At 43.6% G+C, this 22,576-nt stretch overlaps 1 protein-coding gene across 2 annotated transcripts; it reads right to left on the bottom strand.

Moving 5' to 3' along the window:
- Positions 1-5,184: 5,184 nt before the first annotated feature.
- Positions 5,185-20,504, bottom strand: LOC306714266 (protein phosphatase 1H-like; the record flags this gene model as incomplete). Of its 2 annotated transcripts, none has more annotated exons than XM_079184244.1 (10): positions 5,185-5,332; positions 6,203-6,354; positions 7,771-7,878; positions 8,791-8,854; positions 11,399-11,517; positions 12,554-12,638; positions 12,944-13,056; positions 15,187-15,540; positions 16,793-16,979; positions 20,269-20,504. In XM_079184244.1, 10 exons carry the CDS (start codon positions 20,502-20,504, stop codon positions 5,185-5,187), a joined length of 1,566 nt encoding a protein of 521 aa, XP_079040370.1. The 2 variants fall into 2 exon arrangements, with proteins under 2 accessions (XP_079040370.1, XP_079040371.1); XM_079184245.1 differs by having other exon boundaries at positions 16,814-16,979.
- Between the last annotated feature and the right edge of the window lie 2,072 nt (positions 20,505-22,576).

The following is a 22,576-nucleotide window of genomic DNA, read 5'->3' as shown; positions in this document are numbered from 1 at the left end:
CGTTTTCACCGAGGTCATCCGAGGAGAGCAGCGGGTGCAGGAAATATGTGAAAGGTACAGGAGGTGCGTTTTTTTTTCTTTCTTTGGGTGCGGTTTTTTGTCTCGCTTTATTGCGGCCACGTTTTTTTGCGCGCACGCCATTTTCCCCCCGTGCGCTTTTACGCACAGCGACACGGACTGACCGGCGATTCCGATTGAAAATGGAGCGAAGAGGACAAAAGGAAGCAAGAGGCTGAGAGCACCGTGGGCCAAGCGCTGGTTGAGGTAGTAGTTTGTGCTGTTGGTCGGGTAGTCATATTGCCCCATGTGGAGATGACTGCGCAATCTACTGCCTTGCCTGCGCTGGTGACTTGCGACGGAGGAGTCAAAACCAGATCAACGCGAATGGCTGTCAAAACAGAATAAAGTGAACGGTGACGAATGTGCCTTCAAAAAAAATCACGTCTCCTGTGAAACTGTAAATAAATAATCAGGATAAATGTGTTAGCAAGGCTCAAATATCTGTGGTTTTACATAATACATGGAATAAAGTGATTTTAATGGTTTGTATCACCTGAGTTTGTGTTTCTTATTTCTGTATCTTTGTTACTTTATTACCCAACGAAAGTCAGAACGAGTCAACAGGAACTGAAATTTGTTTTCATCTTGTCTTTTGGAATTTAGATAATTAACTTCAATAGACTGGAATTCAACTCTGGGTCTGTAAAACATAATCGGTGGAACTTAGGTTAAATTTAGGGACTGTACAAAAGTTCGGTTGGAGGAGTGTGTGTATTGTTTTATAGGTATTCCTAACTGAATTAAGCCAATCGATAGTGGTGTGTTACTATTATATCATGTGGGGAAGGTGTAGCACTTCCTCCGAAGAAAATGTTAACAAAAAGAATACATTTTATTTTTAAAGTTAAAACATAAATCGGCCCCCTTTTCTCACCAATCTCCGTTGTAAGGTCCCTTAGGAGGTCAATGGTTTTGGATAAAGGAAAATGTCAAATGTTATCAACCTTTAAGTAAATTAGAAGTAAATAAACCTAATAATTTAAGTTGCACCAGTTAATACTAATACCACCCAAATAATGGGGACATGCATCTGTTTAGCTTTGCATGTCTTCTGTGATTAATGAAGATGCAATAGAATCGAGGCTTTTACCCGGGTTAACCTCATCAGTAAGAGTTGCGTCTGTATTATTGTGCTCATTCAGTGAGTCCACATGATACAGTATGAACCGACCCCGTTCTGTCCTGTAAAACGTTTTGAGTTCCAGTGAGCACTGTGTAGTTCCACTAATGAATCCCTCTGCTGACAACTCACAAAGTCGAAACTACTCTTTTGGAGGCCCGTTGACCGTTGATCGTTTTTTTTCTCTTTGCTTTCCCACAATGAGAAACCAGAGAACAGAACCAACACTATTATTGATTAGCTCTTCTGCACGTCTCCTCTTTAGTTTCTTGCCCCTTCGGATTGATTTGGACTGCAAGCGGAGAAGAGTGCTTCCATATTGAGTGTACTTGACATTAAATTCTTCCTTTTTTTTAATGACGCAAACTACATTTTTTTTTTTACATTTATCTGTAACATTTATTTTCCTTTTTTTTATTTCTGGAAAAGAAACACTGAAGGTAAACATTGCTCTTTTTTTTTTTGCACAAGGAAACATTAAAAATATTTCTTTTTGACTTCATAAGTTATCTTCTTGTTTTACAAAATGTACATTTCACATTCACATACGGGGAGGTTGAGGCTAGCACAATGGTCACTTAAAAATGTTTCCCAAATGGGCTTCAAACTTCCTCTTTGCTACAGAAAAAAACCCCTTCCAGCTTTTCTCCTTCTCCCCATTACAAACTTTATCGTCTAAAAGGTAGAAAAAAACCCCACAACAGCAGTGACTACTTTCACAATACAGCAACTTCAAAAAGGGAAACCTACAGTCGAGCTGAAGGGACAAAGTCAACTTTCAAGAACTTCCTCTCTCACGTATTTACAAATGTAGTGGAACCAATAATCCGCCCTGGAGGACTCCCCCGCCTTTAGAAAATCACTCTGAACAGCTTGTCCACTTTACCCACTCATGATAATTGATCCTGAGTTGATGTGCAGCAGTTGGGTGGCACAGTGGGATGAAAAAATAAAATGATATATTCATTCTTTTGACATTCATCTAAGAGAACAAGGCTTAATGACGGGTATGAGGATGAACATTCAACACATATTCTGATGCCCCATTCTGACGTTGTCTCAACATGTTTGCAGTTCAAGACATTTCCACAACTGGGAAAGACAATGCTTAACAAAGACATTCAATAAATTAAATACAGAACAAGTAAAAAAAAAAAAAAACTTGGTATCTGTCAAATAGCTGATGGAATTACGACGCAACAGCAAATAATGACATGTTACAATACAGAATTTTTAAATTAAATATTTCTTTCATGGAATGTACACGAGGAAAAATGCACCGTATGAATTTCAGACAAATGTAAATGACAGCTGCTGGGAGGAATGTCGGTAATTGTCAACAGCAAAAAAAGCCAAAGCCAAGGTGACAATAGCCCATGCTACACCATGGCACATATCATGTGAAACAAAAGTGTGACATTTTGGGAAATGCCTTTCACCAGAAAGCCAGGAAGTGTGTGTGTCCCAAAATGTCAAATTATTCCTTTTAATAATTGGCTTCCTCATCCTGGCAGTGCAGGATTTCCGAATGATCTTTGGATTCAGTCGATCGCCCGTACGCCCGATTTGATGAAATAAGGACAGATTCTCCCGCTACAGTAAAAATCAGTGCTAAAACTATCACTGTTTATTTTTGTCAGTCAAGGACTTTCTTTGAGAAGTTTTTAAATTGTATGCTGGTAGTTTTTCCTCAGACTGGAATCAAACTTTTCAAAAATGATGACTTGTATTTATTGATCCTGAAGTGTACAGTTTCTCCTTCCACCAGACTTCCTGCATCTCAACCCAGTGTGGCTGGCTGAGCAGTGTAGCCTATAAACGCAGAATAATAATGTAGGGAAGAAAAAAAAGCGGCACTGTTCATGGTCGCTTTTCTTCTTTAAGTCCAGCCAACATGATTAAAAAAGTGCAAAATGAAATATTAAGTTCCGTTTGTTTCATTTCATTCCCGTCTCTCAATACAAATCATACCCTTAGCTCTTATGCTAACTGTCTGGGATGCTAATAACTCTTAAGGAACAACAACCTTAGAATTATAAGCATGGTCTATGCACGTCTACAAACAAATGACATTATCACTAACGCTTTGATACATCACAGAAATGCAAATTCAGTCCATATAAAAACAAACAGCAGTGTAAACCATTGCACCGTCGCTCATATTCCCAGGCCTAACATGTCACTGCATGCACAAAATCACAACATCCAAACTCAATACACTGTTACTGCCAAACCGGTCCCTCTGAAGACAAGTTGGTTGTGTATCGAGCATGTAAAGCGCATGAAACATGCAAAACATGTTAAAGGAAACCAAAAGTTTCAGCTTCTTTCTCCGTCAAACTTTTGTTCAGATTGACTTTGATTGTATTTCGTGATAGTTTCTTTTTTTTTTAAACAATTATGAATTTAATGAAATCCTCCCTGCTGCAGGGAATATTTGCCCCCTTCATCGTTTCACATATAACGGCTGCTTGGTTAATGATGTGGGTCAGTCTAAAGTGCGAGCATCTTGATGTACAAGTCATCTCATCTAATGTTTAGTCTTGTGAGGTTGTCGCTTTTTGGAAAACTAAAGTAATAACACAATATTTCCTAAAAAGGTTTAAGGTTGACATTTTTGGGAAAGCTTATTCGCTAGATGAGAAAAATGGATACCACTCTCACATCTGTACATTAAATACGAAGCTGTAACCAGGAGACAGTTAGCTTAGCTAGACAGGAAGCAGCTAGCCTGGCTCCGTCTAACGGCGCCTACCAGCACCTGTGAAGCTCACAAGCAAACATGTAATACCTCCTTTGTTGAATTCATACAAAACATGTGGTGCAATGTGTTCATTTTGAGGTTTTAGAGAACTTTTTCTACCTTTGGACAGAGGTAAGTTAGCTCCCCCTTCTTCCAGCCTTTAGCTAAGATAAGCTAACGATATGTGAGCGGTATCAAGCTTCTCATCGAACTCAGCACAGAAGCAAGTGGTTTTTCCCTAAATGAATTTTTACATTTTAAGACTCCATATCAGATGAAATGACTTGTACTAGTGAACATCTTTTTCCGTGCAGATGTTTAAATGATGCCAATTTTCAAATGAAACATCTCCCATTCATACAGAGCTCCCACTCTGATTTGCCTTGCTACTGTGAGGTGGTCAACTTCAGGTCCTCGTCTCTTTTTTTTTTCTCCGTCCGCATTCTTAAAAAAAAAAACATGATGTTCACCCTCCGACCCCACCCCCCCGACTTTCCACGTGACAAAAGATTTCAGGCTTCCTGGGCTCACACCAACTGAAAGCCACAAAAGATTTATGCTCGGATTAGGTCGAGCCAAAATCTCATCGCTGCAATCATTGTGTGATCTACAAAGAAAATGTGGAAGCAGTTCTTCGGCAAGTGAGTTCCTTTCGAAAGCCACACTGTGGCAAAACAGAAAACACAGCTGACCCGTCAGCTCGGTCCAAGGTCTCAAGACGAAGGAGGTTTGCTTTTGATCAACAAGTTGACTGTACAGGATGGGAGAAGAGGGGAGGACTAGAAGAGGGGAGGACTAGAAGAGCGGTAAGAAGAGGAGACATGTAAAGCACTGCAAGAGAAGTAAGAAGGACCGAAAGGAAAGAGGTCCTTGAATCGTTTTGGAAGAACATTCATCTATTGCAGCTTTCACATCTCTGCAGAAGATCAGGGCCGGTCGCATTTTTTGACAGTTTTAATTCGTGACCAAAAAATCTAATCAAAATGACCTCGTTTTTCTCACTTTAAAAAAAAAATAGACTAACAAAGCAGAGCTCACTGTAGTGGTCCCCAGAGCAGCCGGATTAGGTGGCTGACCGATTCTGAACTCCTGTAGAGATATGAAACACCGACAAATCTAAACATCCAAACATTAGGATATCCTTAGTCTAAAGGAAGAAAAAGTGCAAACGGCACAGGGGAAACCGAACTGGGATTCTCAGTTCACATCGATCCGGTCGGTTTCGGAAGCCGTTGAACCGCAGCCTCTCTGTCGGGGCTCCTCAGGGCTGACGGTTGCCGTACATCAGCGGTATGATGAAGGCGGAGATGTCGTCTCCGGAGCCCAGACGCTCGTTGGTGATCCTCCAGCCTCGGTCTCTCAGCACGCCACGCGCTCGCATCACCAGGTCTTGTGCTGCCATGGTATACCTGCGACAGCAGAGGAAAACAACAATAAAGCCTGTGATCCCTCAGCATGTGGGGCCGACTAGTATCACTAGTTAAGTCATTATAACCGTCCCACTGTATTATTCTCTGTTTTGCCTCAAAGCACCGTCTTTAGACTTCACAAGATGAGATCTGGTGAGAATTTCAATTTCCTTTTTATTATATTAAAATGCATGAAAAGTATGAGAGCAACTGGTTCGTGGCCAAGGGTGTAATTTATCCTTGAGAGGGAACCGGTGCCCGTTACATAAACCCGCTTAACCGTACGGCGTCATAATGCAGGTAGAAATACATGACATTTACCGGAGAACTAAAGCAGTGAAGCTGGAATGATACAGAAAGTCTCATAATCAGCCCTGCTCTGAGGTTATGTTTTGTTTCTTTTTAATCACTTTGCTTCATGTTTTATTTTCCACCTCGTCTTTCCTGTGAAATACCTTCACCTCCTGCCATTGTGTGTTTACCGCCCGTGTGATTGCCCTGATTAGTTCCACCTGTGTCTCATCACCCTCCTTTCTTTGTGCATTTAGTCTTTGTGCTCTCCCTGTCTTTTGTCAGTGCACCCACTGTGTATCGTTCAGCTTTTGTTCCTCCTAGTGTTAGTTTGTTCTTAAGTGCTCCAACTTTATTTCCTTCTAAAAGTGGATTAACTTCCTGATACATACGCCAGACAAACCGCTTTTGAACTCGGTACGCGTTTCACTTCAATTGATCGTAGAAATCACTCAGCCTCTTACTTTTCTGCATTTGGGTTCAGTTCTAGTTTCTCTGCGTTGCTAACTGTGACAAAAAGAAAGACAGACAAATAAAGAAATTTAAGAGAGAGAGGAAAAAAATAAACAAGCAGCAGACCTGTGTATGTCATCGGGGTCACAGTTGGCCAGGAATGTGGTGACGACTTCGGCTACTTCCTGGTTGGAGAGGACGTCCCAGAGGCCGTCGGTTCCCATCACCAGAACATCGTCCGCCCCGTGCTCATACTGAATCAGGTCATATACCTTCACCTGCGTGCCAAAACATGAAGAGTTTATTAAAAAGTAGCCATGAAATGAATGTCCGTCTGACCTGAAACCGAAACATTGTTATACCAAAGATTCCTTTTAAGTGGCTCGCAAGATCGAGTACGCTCAGTGAAAAAGGAGCTCAAGTTTTTCAGCCATACTGAAATCCATACTGACCTCGCCCTCACACTACTCAACGCGTGGCGGTTTTTTCACAACTTCAATGAATTCAGGGCGGTTTCCATTCACCGAGCGCATCTCGAGAAACCACTTGAAAGCCTCTGCTGAAGGGTGAAAGACGGAGACACAGAGCGCTGAGAGGAGTTTAGTCTTCCATGTGAACCTGGTATGAACCCCGGCTATTAATGAATTAAAGATCAAGCAGGGAGCTCTGGGAGGGGAAATGTAAAACTCTATAAGACAAACTGCAACACATCAGGAGATGAAAAGAGCTTTGAAACCAGAGCCAGACAGCCAGACAGGTGAGCTTAAGTTCTCCCCACAGCGGAGGACCTTTTTTTTTCCAGACAGAGACACAGCTGTGACTGTCGGGGCAGATACGACAGGGAAAGTCGTGTGTTTGACTTATCCTCTCACATTGGACACGTGTCACGAGTCAAATCAAGGTGAGGAAAGGAGGTGAGGACGAACGGAGGACAGAAACATCTGCAACATCTGATTAGGGTCGTTAAGAAGTTGGTTAGTTGAGATTGTAACCAGCTCCATTAGAAGAAGAAAAAAAACAACGTCTGAGGGTAAATGGGTTTAAGGAGATCGATGCACTATTCCTCATGTTTGGAAAGCCTAGCGTGACAAAATGAAACAGGCCAGCTGCAAGGAAAGTTCATTATGTTCTGCCCAAGTTTGTACTTTCGACCTGCTGCCACAATCTATAACTGTTGGCGGTTCTTATCGCTGCCTTTGTTGCCCCATATTTTGTGTTTCTTGGCTTGTTACAACCACCTGTAGATCATTATATATACACATCATGGTGTCCAACTCGGCAGATGTTTCCATGCATGAAGTATATAGATAACTGCTGTGTTGGGCCTAATAACAGGTTGGTAGTCTTATAAAAAAAAAAAAATGTAGCCTTTAATTAAGAAAATATTTTTCTCCTTACATTTGGTTACAGAGAAGAGTGAGTCACGTCTCCATGTTTAATGAATCATAAAGGAGCTGAGCAGCTAATTAGCCGGCAAATGTTTGAATGAGAGCTAATGTCAGTCTGTGGCTCTTATGTTATGGAGCAGAAATAAGGTTTCCATTTACGTAGACATGCAATACAACAAAAGGGGATGACATCATGAAACGGAAATATCTAAACGTCTCCCTTTTGGGTTTTTTTTTTAACACAATTTAATTGCAGTTGGCCTTTGAGCACACTTTTAAGTCATGAATGACTGAGTTTGCTCTTACCTCAGGGCAACAGGAAAGGAACGGTTTGATGTAGATGTTGGAGTCATGAACTTTGAGGTCATGGTCACCAAGCCCACGGGTCACGCCGATGGTGGCCAACACTCGTGCCTGTAAAAAAAAAACATAGACGGGTTCAGTTAAGCTTTCTTACACTTACATTTTATTTTGACAAAGCATTTCTGCTGTTTGCCATTAATAAATTTATGGCTGTTCCCATAGTGACTGACAGTAACCATGTTGACCTGTTAGCTCCCAAAAACATGTGGAGGCGTACTCACAGTACGGCGTGTTGCAATATAGCTTTGCAATCTGGTGCATTAAATGTAAACATATCGGTTGGTGCATTAAACAAATATCACAATATGGGACTGTGTTCAGAAGCACGAGGACGTTCCTTTCGATTTCTATTCTAATAATCAAATTCCACCCTTTCATCGCGGCGTGAAAACTCGTTTTGTCAACAGCCGTTCATCAGTCAACACCGGCGCTGTGTGGTCGTCGGGGGTCGTATTCCTTTAGCTTTGTCTCGCTTCGCATCAAACCGAATTGATTGAAATAATGAAACAAACGGAAACATGACGGAACATTTGAAGCGTTTTGTGCAATTTATTTGGTGGATTGCTTTCATTTTGGGTCTTCTTCCTCTTCTCCTCCTCATCCCCCCTGCAGACCAAGTGAGGATTAACTTCACTTCTCAAAAGAGACGACTGTCATCTCCCGAGTGGTGTGTGTCTGTCTGTCTGTGTGTGTGTGTGTGTTAGATGTAGCTACTGGAGTGAAACAGATGGACTGTCTCTTCTCTCTTCTAGTGAGGGTGTACATTGACGCGCACGCACAGTGTGGTGCTCGCACATCAGAGGCCGAGTGTTCGCCCACTCTGTGGGTGGCTAGCAAGCATGCAGTGAGTGTGTGTGTGTGTCAGATTGACAATGTTAGAGCGAGTGATTTTTCTCTGCAGTTCTGAATTCCAGAGTAGATGTACAAAACTTGGAGTAGACCCACACACACACACACACTTACCTTTTTCCCTTCCCCATATATTAGTGGAAACTTGAGATCTTCATCCCCGATGGTCTTGTACGCCCTGTGTTTGAGGAAAGAACAGAAAAGCAGAACAAGACCGAGAGTTGAACCTTTTTCCTTTTCTTCCCGGCTGACACATTCACACTCAATTCACATAATGGAGTGAGTGAGAAGAGCAACAGCCTCTCCCCTCAGGTGCACCATTATCCATCCAGATGTAACTAACTGCAGTGGGACTGACGCTTTCTTGCTGAGACGTCTTGCATCTTTACCGGAGCACTTCAGCGATTTAGAATTAAAACGTGCATTAAAGCGCGGGACTTGCCGGAGTCAATCGTCCAAAAAGCGGTCAAAATTGGTGCGGCAGGTGCCAAGACACCCTGACTTTTAAGCCCTAGTATGGGATAAGCTCCAAACAATACACTCCCCGTTACCTTGATGACATCATTAGGGTTATTTTTACATTTATATTAGAAATATAAACTGTTGGCACAGGCAGAGTGGGGCCCCTCTATGATGAATGAACTGATCTTCATGGAGCAATATGGTGAAGTGTAAAGTTTTAACGTCTTGTGCTTGTCAGTTTTGCATGAAACAAATATTGATTTCCTTATATTTCCACCATTTGTTCTTACTCAAATTCCTTGTCAATAAACATATACTGTCGGTGAGAAAAACCAAGCCGCCACCATCCCCATTGTTGGTTTTGATTCCGCGAGAGGAAAGCGAAGGGGAGCGGGTCTTCGACTACACGAGCGAACGAGACAGAAATGAGTTCAGAAGTGCACAAACGGAAGCAGAAGATCTGAAAACGCACTTAAAAAGAACCCGGCGCTTTGATGTCAGACTGAAAGACTCTGCGGCTGAAAGACTCTGCGGCTGACGCTGATGTACTTAAACTAGCTAGATTAGACTCGGGTGTCACCGGTTCAACGGAGAAGATCAACAACTTCAGACGGCTTCACGTCTGACCAGGGTTCGCTCCGTCTCTCTCTCTCTCCGCCCGTTTGTCTGTCTCAGAAGCGAGATGTGTACTTTTCCCGTCCCAGAATGCAACGCTCTGTCTGGCCTCTGTGCCCTTTGTGTCGGAACCTCGCTCGTCAAACTGAACACCTCTGATTTGAACCGTGAGTCACACGCTGCTCCGATTTATCCGGGACGTCTCTACACGAGAACCATCCTTCTCAGTATTTGAGTTCCACACATTTAGTTCTTCATCATAAAGGCCCGCTGCTCAAATGTGGGGCTTTGCTGCTTTTCTCCGTTTTGTGCCTTAACATCCTCGGGTTTTAGACGTGTGCGTAGGACAAAAAACGAGCGATTTCAAGCCATCGCCTCGAGCTGATGAACCTGAACACTGCCTTGCTCAGGGGCATCTCAGAGGTTTCCGCTAAGCCCCAGTAGCCAAAGGTAGAATAATTATAAATCTCTTGGCTTTCTCAAATCCTACAAACGTATTCTCCAGCTGCCTTGGTTTGTGACCCTGGCTAATTGAAAAATGTTCGAGCTCTACTGTGATGGCCCCTCTGTTTGCTTCCTCTGTGCTTTCTATCTCCGGGGCTCCAAGGCTGCAGACCTGATTGGGGAGTAATCAGTGGCATTGGACACACCTGGGCCCGGTGTGCCTCGTGCTTAAAAGCTTGAGCAGCAGGAGTCTCCGGGTGGCACAGCGCTCCTCTCGCCGCAAACCTTTGCTCTCTTTTCTTTGTTCTTGCACCCATGCAGCACATGTTCACGCGTTCACTCCCTGCACTGCTGCCTTTACAGCTTCCTCCCATCCATTTGTCTGACTCCCACACCCTTTTGGGGTGATGAACCACTTTATTTGTGAAGTATACCCCTGTGTTTTGGTCACAGTTTGTGACAATACCTAGTCCGTTCGAGATATGAACAACATCGGGGGGGGAAAAAAAAGAAAAAACTTCAAACTACTTCCTTGCTTGGATGTGAAGGGAAACATTAACCGTAGTCCACACAGTGGCACCATCCTGGCTGGCACATTTCTGCTCCCTGAGGGGCGGTCTGGTGGTGAAATATACATCACAACGCACACTGCACCGTATGTGGCTCTATGCGCCAGTGAGCGAGTGTGAGTGAGAGAGAGAGAAGCTGTAAAAGCACATCTCATTACCGGCTTCCTCTGAAGCCACAGTCAAACAGCATGGTGCCCTGCCAGCCCACAGAACACTGCACATTCATCCATCTCTGCTGTATCATTATATCATATCAAGTTAGGCTGCTCCCTCATTAGCTCTCCGCTGGTCTCTTCGGCTCTGGCTGTATGGAAGGCTGTAAGCAGCAGTAAAAAGCAGGGCAAGGGAGTGAGAGAAGCTGAGATTGCGATCGCAGCACTAGCAGCTAATGGAATATTTTTCTGATTATTGTTTAATAATGCAGCTGGAGATGTCTGCCATGCCACAACATTTGCAGTTTTCATTTCCCCAGCATAGTTTGGGAGGTTTCGAATCCCAGTAAGGCGGGTCCTTCATCTTAAAAGCACACATGTTGAGGATGCAGGGCTCCGCCATCTTGACGTGCTTCGTCTGCTCGGTGAAAAAAGTAGAGTTTAAGACAGATAATGAACAAAAGACGGAGGGAGACTTACCATCCGTTCATGGTGAAGTCTCTGTAGAGCATCCTCTTGCCCACCTCCTTCCTCTGAACCCTCCGGGGAAATTCCAGGTGCGTGAACTCATTTCCTAACAGGTGAGGCTGCATGAAACCCTGGGAGGACACAACGACGGTCTTCAAGTCACTCAAGCAGCTAAATGTGTGCGGATCAAACGGTGAAAGCCACCTTTTATCACTTTGTCACTTTGAGGCTGATAATATGATCTTAGAGAGTTGGAAATGTCTTATGATATACTGGCCGCCTTTGTTTTTACATAACATTAAAATGCCTTAAATTTGGTTATTAAAGAATTCTATAGAGGTGGATGTTCTACAGTTGGAACGTTTAGGTTTGTAAATGACCACACAGACCTGCTGCAATTTCTTATTTACTGTACATACATGCTGATTGATTTCACTCTTTCTTAATATATAATACTGTACGGAGATATCTGTGCAGGCGACATTGGCAGTCATAAAGAGCTTTCCATTTCTACAGAGACAAGAGAGTTCATCCAAACATCATCATTGAGATTTATTCATGAAACCAAAAAGGAAACACGTCACTGCTTACTGCCACTGGCTATAAAAAGGTCAATCACGGCCAGCTATTCTCAGCTGTGCCCACATTGCTTGATGTTCCCTGTTGCACAGCGCTTTAGGAAATGGATGAAGTTCAGCTGCCTTGCTGATTGCGTTGCTTGTTGTGTGAACTCACAGTGTGAGACTGTGGCCAACAATAGAGCGCTTGCAGTCCAGGAAACGAGACAGCGTTTTTCGCACTTCCGGTTCCCTCAACTCAAAGTCGTGTTGGATTTTGAAGCTTTTACTTATCTAAAAACGGTGGTGGCAAACAAGTGGCTAAATTAAACTACAGAGGTTTTTTGTAGTCCAACGTTCACATCAGTGGTGTTCATTTGTGACGATTATCGTCCCGAACAAAACTTGTAAGTATCATAAACGTTTGTTTGCCACGGAGCTTATTTTCTGCAATGATCCAGAATCCAATGGAGAAATCCCATTGGCTTTTTGTACCTTTTTTTTATATATTTGTCACGATTCAGATTTCATTAAGATGAAAGACGACACCAAAGACGAGGCGTCGTACAGCAGACACGCAAACACTCTTTACGGCACAGCGTTTTCTCACCAGGAACTGGAGTCGCTGTCGTTCCGATTCGGGCGTGAACTCTGTCGACATGGGGATGATCTCGTTGTTTCTAACAATGATGGCCCTGCAGACACAGAAAAAAGTTGGGAGGTGTAATGTACAGGCAACCTTGACGATTTACTTCAAACGACCATATTTTTGGGGTGTGATAATAAGCGAGCGACAGAGGACACATGGAACAGCTGACTACCCTCTAGTGTCAGCCAATTTCCCTGCTGAGGTTGGCCACGAGAGCGTCCAAAACAGCGGGAAAGGGCGTCACAATGCACTGACATCACATGCTTTTGGTGTTCCTGTACGGCGGTGTAATTATCAGTGCCTGATTTTAGAGGCTCTTTCATGTAGTGGACAGAAGATAAGCATACACACCTGCTGTCGCCTGCATTCCCAATGTACAGTTTCCCAAGCAGGTACACCACCGTGAGGGCCGTACATCCTCCTGTGATGTGGTGGACTTGCTTCTCCTTCTCAATCTGGGCATCCTGGGAAAGTGAGAGACGGTTGTCAATCTTTAATGAAGATTCACTTAAGAAGCACAATCGGTGGGGGGGGGGGGGGGGGGGGGGGAGAAAAAAGCTTTAAAAAGCTCTCGCATCTAACCACACAGTAAAAGTTTTAAAAAAATGCATAGACTCTGCCTTCGTCTATTTAATAACATTCATAAATACGACTGAGGCCGTGAAGAAAAAAAGATATGGAGGAAAATCAGATCAACTTTTTTCGAGAATCACTCGATGTGTAAGCATCGTTGTAGATGATTGATCGCTTTAACCTGTGATATGAGAGGGTTTGTATTTTGCCTGAGCATGACAAGGTTCAAGATCATACATGCCCCCCCCCCCCAACATTTCATAATGCTCATTAACTTCTTTTCAGTTTGTTCTTTTTTTTGCATTCCAATCTTGCAGAAACCCTGCAGACAGAAGGTTTGACGTCTTCCTTCGCAGACTACGGCTTTAAATGACGCAGTGAAAAAATGTCCTACAAAAGGACGTCAAGTCAAATGTAAGAGAGCTTCTGTTTTTCTTTCCCTCCAGCAGACGGGGTGGTGGTGGGTTGATCGGAGGGGGAGCTTTCACAGTGATCTTTTTAATCTGGGTACCGCAGGGTCCAGCTTGAACAGCGTGGCCTGTTTTCCATCGCCATCTAGTGGTTCATACCGCATAGACTTTGGCTTCTACAGACACGTCGCCACAAAGCAACTGGAAAGAAACGGTGAAGGAAAGGAAAACAAAAGAAACACACAGCTGAACGTTGCAAAAGAATCTCTTCTCTTTTGGATAACAAAGAAAGGTCGATTGGCTTGTAGCCGTTTCTGCAGTAATTTAGGAATGTTCTGATCGAAATGCCTTGTGAAAAAGCAAATTACATATTTAGTCAGACGCTGCCCTTGAACTACAGAAATCCGCAGTGCGTACGTGTGCGTTTAGCCGGGAGCCATCGTTCCATAAGCCAGCTCTCTGAGGCCAGATGTCTAAATGAACTGTAAATAGAGACACTTAAAGGTTGTGGTGGGGAAACTACCTTCATGAGCATCTCTGTAAACCTGTCTGTGTGTTGGTGAATATGTGTGTGTGCCTTTCTGGCCTCAGGTCAGAGAATCAGTGTGTGATATTATGACAGCAAAGACTAATTCAGCAACTGATACCAGCTTTTGTTTATCTGACTGTATTCGTATCCGTCGGCGCCTTCAGTAGCTACATTTCCATATTTGCTGAGTGTTCATGCAAATATTTACTGCATACACACACACTGGCAGTATGTCTGTTGCTTCTGCTTCTGCAAAAATATACAGTTTGACAGGTCATGCACTCCAATGCTAATATTTCTCTTCAAATAAGGAAAAAAAAAGGAAAATGTGGTGAAAATATTCCTTTTGTTTCCCATCCATGAAATCATAATTTAAATTAAATATCAGGATTTGTGAATTTATTGCGGTATGACTGCATTTCAAGATATTTTATTTCATATATCTATATATAATGATATGACACATCAACTGACCTAGACTGTAATAAAATGCATCTTAATGTGTAAATGTGCTCAACTAAGCGGCTAAATAAACTACGAAATAAATGAACTATTTACCGACCATCAGCTACAGAGAAACACATTCCTGCTTCTGAGTTTATGTCCCGAGTCAACAGTCCATCATCTTTATAATATTGAATTATTGTCTTGATTAACTGATTCATTGTTCGCTGCTTCCAAAAGCCAGCGGTGACAAATTCAAATGTCTTGTTTTAGACTATCATAAAAAGACTAAAGCAACAAAGACATATCTACATTTGAGCAGCTGGAACCATTGAATTGTTTTTGCCATTTTTCCTTTTAAAAAAGGTGTGGAGAAGATAGTGTATGTTCTAAAACTTCCCGACAATGGGAGGATGACAGGCAGGTCTGTAACCGAGAGGTCAGACGACTGACTCTGCAAGAAAATCACAAAAACTTTGTTCTGCAATCTCACCGTGCATTCCTCTATATAAGACCCTGAGCACCCAGTCCTAGAATGTTGCGTAGTGACGCGTGACAGAGTGGCTTCCGGTGAGTGTGAAAGCTTTAAGGACTTATCAGGATGAGTGGGCAGCGATGACCTAGCACCAGACTCTCACCATCTCTTTAAAGGCGTTCTCTATGGCTCCGACCACCAGACTCTCATGCTGGATCTTCTTCTCTGTGAAGAAGCGAGGCGGAGGCGGGGTGTTGCACGGGGAACTCGGCGCACCTGCGGCCCCGCGCAGGGAGGCGGCCCGGGTCAGGGTGTTCCCCTGGAGGTAAGGGTTGCTGTCGGGCTCCTCGCCCAGGACAGTCGGGGGGAAGGAGGCCAGGTTGCGTAGGATCTCGATGACGGCCTGGAGCTGGCAGGCGATGTGGTGCTGCAGCAGGCGGGAGGCGACGACTGCCGCGCCCGAGCCGGCGTGGCCGTCGAACAAGGCCCAGTAGTGGAACACCAGTCCTTCACCGTCCTGCAGACAGCATTTACGAAAACATGTACATTCGTTTATTATCAAGTGGAAATATAATCACATTTGACACGAATGATAAAAAGGATTATAATTATGTTTAGCTCAAAGATGCATATCTTTACACCCAGTAATCAGTGTCCCACCCAAACGTTCGTAAAATTCTAGAAGAGGTGGGGTTTCAGTTAAAAGAGCAGCTTTTAAAACACATCAACAATGCTTTACATATGGAGTGTGCCACAGATATCATTACAGACTCTTTTATATTTAGCATTTGAACTCCGGTTTGGTTTGATTGAGCCCAAGGGGCAGGAGCCATCGTGCAAAACATCAGAATAATGGAGTCTCACTGGAAAATCTGTATAGTTCATGTATACACATGTACGCAAACGTCCTCCTCCGTCTCGTCATACCATGCCCCGGCTACAACAACGTGATTTAAAGAAATATATAAACTGACATTTGAAAAAGATAAAAAAAAAAAAAGGTACAGCTTAATGACTAATGCTGCTGGGTGACTTGTCGTATGCGTGAGTCATCTCCAGGAGGACAGATCCAGGAGAAAACATCGTGACTCATCCTGTCCAACCGTGTTTGGAAGCTGCAGAGGTCAAAGCTCCTTTTCTCTTCATTTGGCTCCCCCTCACACCTCTGTCATGTCTGTGCCATCACACACTCTGCTTGGTATTAACTGACCTGGAATACCTGACTTAAATTATTTCACAATTTCCGATCGGCCTCTGGACATTTTCATTCACACGCGGCGCACACGGTGTAACTCGGAAAAACAAACGGCTTTGGGCGCAAACTTTTTGGGAGTTTTAACTGACTTAAAATGACAATTTACTTACTTATTCATACATCTTATACAACTCCTTTTTAGCTTTGCCAGTATTTGGTCATCAACCGCAGTGTTGGGCAAAAGGAAATTGCGAGATGACGCCATGATGAAAAGTTAAGGGATCACCAAAGTTCTTACAGTTCATCCTGATGGGAACATGGGATTGGAAATTGAACATCATAAGAGTTTGAGATGTCTCATATGAACCTGTAGATGACTTAATTATTGAAATGATGGTTAGTTGCAGCCATAAACGCATCATTCTAGACGCATCATGCCACAACTAAACACACAACGGGACCCCTGAATGGCACATAAACAGCTCCACATACACAGTACTTGAAGTACATGAACGTACGCCGTAAACCCTTTGTGCATAATGCTGAAACATCGAGTGTGTTTGTGTCTCCTCACCTCTCCCAGCTTGTGCTCCACACAGAGCCCCGGGCCCTCTCCGTTGGGCAGGGAGGTGCGTCTCTTGGCCGTGGGGGTCTTGCTGGGCGTGGAGGGGGGGCAGTAGCTCATCGGCCGCCTTCTCGCCACGACCACCTCACAGCAGGCCTGGTCCTCATTCAGTGCACTCTTACCAGCATTGATCACCCTGAAACAAAAAAAGGCACGACACCAACAGGTTGACTCATTTTATAGACATGCAGAGGTCCTAATATCAAAATCCACATTTGGCAACAGACTTTCGGCATTCATTTTTTTTTTCTCCCCCCCCCCCCAGATCAACAGATGTGCCGCCGCTTGCCGCGATTGCCCGTTTGTGACAGCTGTGGTCCGGAACAGGCGGTTGAATGAAAAGCCGACATCAGATGCTTTTTGTTGGATGAAACGGGCACTGTGGTCTCTCATGGTTATCAATGGCTCAATGCAGGATCACAGCAATTAGTCGAGAGCCTGCAGCCGGAGGTTTCTCTATCTGTGCGCCGGGGCGAAGCAGCTGGCTTTTGTGTGTTTCATGTTCCCTGATGAAGATCAAACAGGAGAGCTTGTTTGTGGTACCCCTCTGCCGGTAGTGTCCTGATGCATCGGGACAGTCGCTTCTGGGAGAATTGGAAGTCTTTGTGCGTGTGTGTGTGTGACTATACATCCGTGCTGAAAGCTGTGTGTGCGTTGCCTTATTCATCTTTACATGTCCCTTATTTAACCAGGCAGACCACAGAGAGAGAGAGAGAGACACTGTTTGAGGACAGTCACATAATAACTGTGTGGTTTGCATAGAAGTGATCTGTCTCATTTGCTCTTTTTCACACATTTCAGCATTTGACAACATTTCTTTAAGCACCGCTTTGCTTCTTTTTTTTGCGTTGTGGTTCACAAACAGGACAAGAAGCTAGCGAAAAATACACATATGAAGCAGGGCTGATGTTAAATGATGTTTTCTGTCAATTTAAAAAAGTTACATTCATACTAAATAACTAGGGAAAAAAAATGTGGGGGGTTAAAATAAACGCCTAAAATTGCAGCCCTTATCTTTGCCTGCTGAATGACAGCCAACAGCTACGGTAATGTGGCGGCTAGCAATGCATGGTGAGAAAATAAAAATCGTGGAGGCAGCTCCAGTGAGACAGACGTCTCTGGAGGGTGTTGTGAATGTGTGTGCGAGTTGAGAAATTGGCATGCCTATTTATAGACACAGACGTTTGGATGTTTTCTCCTACTAGGCGGCATCAATGTGTGGTTCTTTACCCTCAAATGCTTTTTAACCGCCGATAGAAATAGAAAGATATAGTGACAGGAGAAGCAGCGGAAAACAAGCACAGGGACTATTTTTTGCAAAAGTGAGTACGTGTTTTAGATTTGGCTTTTTGCTGTTCCAATTTTTCATCACCACATTATTCGATGTTGCTCTACATGCCTGTTTTGCTAATACCCCGTTTTAAGCAAATGAAGCATTTTTTTTTATTTGAGAGAGACAAAAGGGAGAGAAAGAGAGATATATTGTCTTTGGAAGCGTTATAGCTCTCCACTGCAGACCATGCAGTGGTGAAATGGGAGGATACCAAATCAATAAAGGCTTTTGTATTTTCAATCTGGTTCAAGTGAAGCCATTTTGCTTTAGTGGAGTGCAGAGGAAATCCAATAACCAGGGAGCCCTTTTTAAAAATGTGTACAGCAATATGGTCTGATCAGTGTATCAAACTGGCACTGCTTTGGTTATAAAGTGTCAGTCACCATGCATAGCATAAAAAAAGCCATCATGTCCAGAGAGCTGGTCTTCGCTGTGATAATATATTTCTGCTGCACCCTCTGAGGTATGACGGCCATAAAACACTCCCGACGCATCGACCGCTTTGGAGCTCATGACGGACAAGTCCGGGAAGTCTTCGTCTGCTTCATCGAATCCGCTGTCAACAATCACAGTAATGTGATGAACTTTGTGTGTGTGTGTGTGTGTGTGTGTGTGTGAGAGAGATCATGTCCTGCTGGTTTTACTTGAAAAAAGAAAAAGAAAAGCATGTTTGTAGGAACTTTTGAAGCCTAAAAACCTTTTTGCAAAACAGTCCTCATCCTTCAGGACTACAGTGTGTTTAATGGGTCCAATCAATACTGGATCGTTCTGTGTTACTCTATTTCATGGTAAGAGCAGCTGATGTGTGTGTGTGTGTGATTGAAAGTGCCCTTGCATCTAATTTATTCTCATTTCACCATTTGCAGGAAGAATAATAGTTTTTTTTTTCCATTTCCCTGCCAATCACGGTTCATTCAGAACAATTAGCTTTCCTCCCATTAGGAACAAACCCTAACTGTAAATGTACGCTAGACACGTGTTTGTATCAATTCTGAGCACTTCAACAACAACAATTGAACACGTCACTTTCAATTAACTTGGATTTTGCGTCATTCCAAAAAGAAAGGAAAACTTCGCAGAGTCCTGCTGTTTGGATTGTGAGCAGAAAAGAGAGTGTGTGTGAGGTGTGAGAGTTAAGAGAGGCGAGAGCCAAAATGGCTGCTGTAATGACAACACAGAGGGCTTTAATTACAGATGAATGGCGGTACGAGCTGAACTCATTAACGACACCGGTCCCAAAGAGACCCTCTTGAGTATCAGTGAGTGTGTGTGTGTGTGTTAAAGAGAGAAAGGAAGGTGTGACCAAAGGCCCGATTAACAAACACTTTCAGTATTATTCTAACGTAATGCAGAGGAAGAGAAGGAGGGACTCCATTTATATATATAATAAGAAATGTCGATAAGAGAGTTAAGTGATAACTGACTAATTGTCTATTCCTCCCATTTGTCCCTCGGTAAACACTCAAGATTCCGTGTATCTTATTGTGAAACGTTATCCACAGTCATTGCTGGTATCAGGATGGAGAGGCCTTACAGCCCATTGTAGTCTGGGACGGGGGTTATCCAGCTGTGGGATGAATTCTACTACAGTGTGTGGGTGCTGACGGGGGCAGCGATGACGAGCAGAATATGCACAAAAAAACACAACCTGTTCACCAAAGTGCGTTAAGACTAGTCAGCAGTCTGGAGCAGGAATATGGGGCTGCATCTTTTTGAGCTGGTTTACTACACGGAGAGTGCAGCTGGCCGTAAATAGAGCACCCACGTCGACACTAATACCCAGATGCTGCTGGTACAGAAGTGGATGCATCATCCTCTTGCACGTGGAAGCCAGCTTGGGCTCTCAGGATGGATGAATGCCGTTTATCCATGACTAACTGCACGCACTTTGAAATGGCATACAAAAGGCCGGAGAGCAAAAGGGGTGCTGGGTGGATCCAAAACAATGCTGGGGACGGATGTGGGTCACAACAGGTGCAGGTCTGTTGTGATGGAGACCTGCAAGCACTTAGGCCTCCACAAGACTTAACGCCACACATGCTTTTATATCAAATGCCACTGTGATGATGACACTTTAAGGGCAGTTACTTACTCAGCGTATCCGGTGGCCCACGGTAATCTCCTAGTCTCCTTCAGGATGAGGATGGGCCGAGCTATGTGGTCCGCGGAACACTCGATCTCATCCTGGGACAGCCCGAGGAACTCGGGTCGCATATATGGGAATTTCAGCGGCAGCTCGGAACCGGCGTTGCCCCCTCCGCCGGAGCTGCCCCCGGCCACGACTCCGCCCATGAACCCGGCCACCGCAGACTTGACCCGGGTGAGCATGTTGGTGGCGCGTCGCGGCGGGGTGTCCGTCGGCCGGTGCGCGGCGCCGCGGCTCCCTTTCCCCGGATTCCCCCCCAGCTCGGCCGCGCTGGTCGACGGCAGGCTTGATGGAGGATAAGAGGGCGGCGGAGGAGAGGAAGAGGAGGAGGTGGAGGAGGAGGACCTCAGACGGTTAAAGCTTCATTCATTCAGAGCGGAGACAGCAGCCGCAGCCGGAGGAGAGGATGATGAAAACAGCTATGATGCATTATAGGTAAAGCCCTGCACACCCATGGAGAGTCATTGGTAACAGCTCGGCCGTCGTGAACGCGGAAATACATTGAAGATTAACGGGTCATGTGACGCAACCATGGATGCACACTGCAAAAAAATGTTAATTCCATGTTTGGTCTCCACGTTTTTATAAAGCCCACAATACATTTATTTAAAAAAAAAAGAATAACGTAATGTAATACAATAATATAAATAATAATGATATAAAAATAGAATATAAAACATCCAGTGGTGTGGGATAAATCCTTTATTTATTTATTGTTTTGCTTCTGTATGACAATTGTAACCGTTAACGATATTTGATACGATGAGTCATTATTAATAAAGCTCTATTTTGTAAACAGTATAGGTTACGCTACACCTCTCTCCTGGAAACAAATGGAAATTATTATAACGGTTTCTAATTTATTCATTCAAAACAAGACTTTAACGTTCGGTAGGCTCAATGACTGTTATTTTTTGCAGTGCAGGATGAGCAGCTTACAGAGGCTGACAGCAGGTTAAAGGTAATTCAGCCCTACACAGTCTTTACACGGGCTGTAGAAACCCTGCCCATTGTCCTCATCAAAAATATGATATATTGCAATGTAACACGTCATACTGGTGATGATGATCATAAGAAAGAAATAGTCCCTTCTTTTGAGTTAACGAAGCAGCCCGAGCGCGTTTCCTGCAGCCTACACTCTTTAGTATTTCACTACACACATCTGTTGAATAGCTCACCAGTCTGGTGTGTCGAAACTTAGCTGTGTGATTATTTTGTGATATCGCGAGGACTTGTCCTTTAACAGATAACTTAACATACGAGTGGCTGGAGCTGTGCGTACTCATGCGCATCATAGGACAACATGTATTTAATCAACTAAAAGGAAAGGACTTTAGACATTCCAGTGGAGGAATCCCTTTTTTATGACTTCCAATAAAAACTGCAGACTTGATGACTTATCAAGCTGTACAATTTTCCTTGAGAGTTTACTAATGAATTACCAAAAGTTATGACTGCAGCCTTGATGGCCCACTATCAATAAAACCTTTGACTAATTATTGATGAATTGCTAAACATTTATAACTTTATTATTATGTATGGGAAGCGGGCATGACTGTGGGGAAAAAAAGGAAGGTGTTGTAATACACACTGAGTCCCAGTAGATGGAGCCATTACACAAAAGTAGAACAGGTCTGACCTACTGATTACCTAATGATGACTGCGCAAGGTACCAAACCTTTCTTCTTATTTATCCAGGAACTGCTTCAAACTATTTTATAGTGCTCTTCTGTGAAATAGTAACAATGAATACTACAATAAATGGTCTTATGTCAACAGTTCTGTCCTTGATGTTCGCTCCAGGTCTTGGTCACACCAATGTTCTTTGACTTCCCCAACACTTTCATTGAGGAAGCTCAAAGGTGTCACAAGGCTAAGGGCCAGATGCAAGTCAATAGCCTGTTATTTACACCTGCCTGACGTTGTCTATGTGTGATTTGATTTAAGCAAGGCATGTGATGGGTGTGTCTCCTCTGTCTTCTATATGGTCATGGGAAAAACAATTACAACATAGCTGGGTAATGACTGGAATATGCCACCTGTTTTACGGACGCCTTTGAAATGAAAGTATTTCGCATTTACGTCGTGGAAATATAAAAAATCTGTGTCGAGCGTTGGGGGTTATCAGCTCACTTGTCCCACTGCCTAAACGTTTCTATGGTCTTGCTTAGATGTTATTGCACAACACTGCGTTTCAAAGAAGTGCAGTGTCTGTGCCAGTGAAACACAAAGTGAAGCTATTGCGCATGCAGCG

This window comes from Pholis gunnellus, assembly GCF_910591455.1.
Source record: "Pholis gunnellus genome assembly, chromosome: 22".
In the NCBI taxonomy this organism is placed as follows: Eukaryota; Metazoa; Chordata; class Actinopteri; order Perciformes; family Pholidae; genus Pholis; species Pholis gunnellus.
Note: the sequence above shows the minus strand (reverse complement) of the source record. Positions and strands in the feature narration are given on the sequence as shown.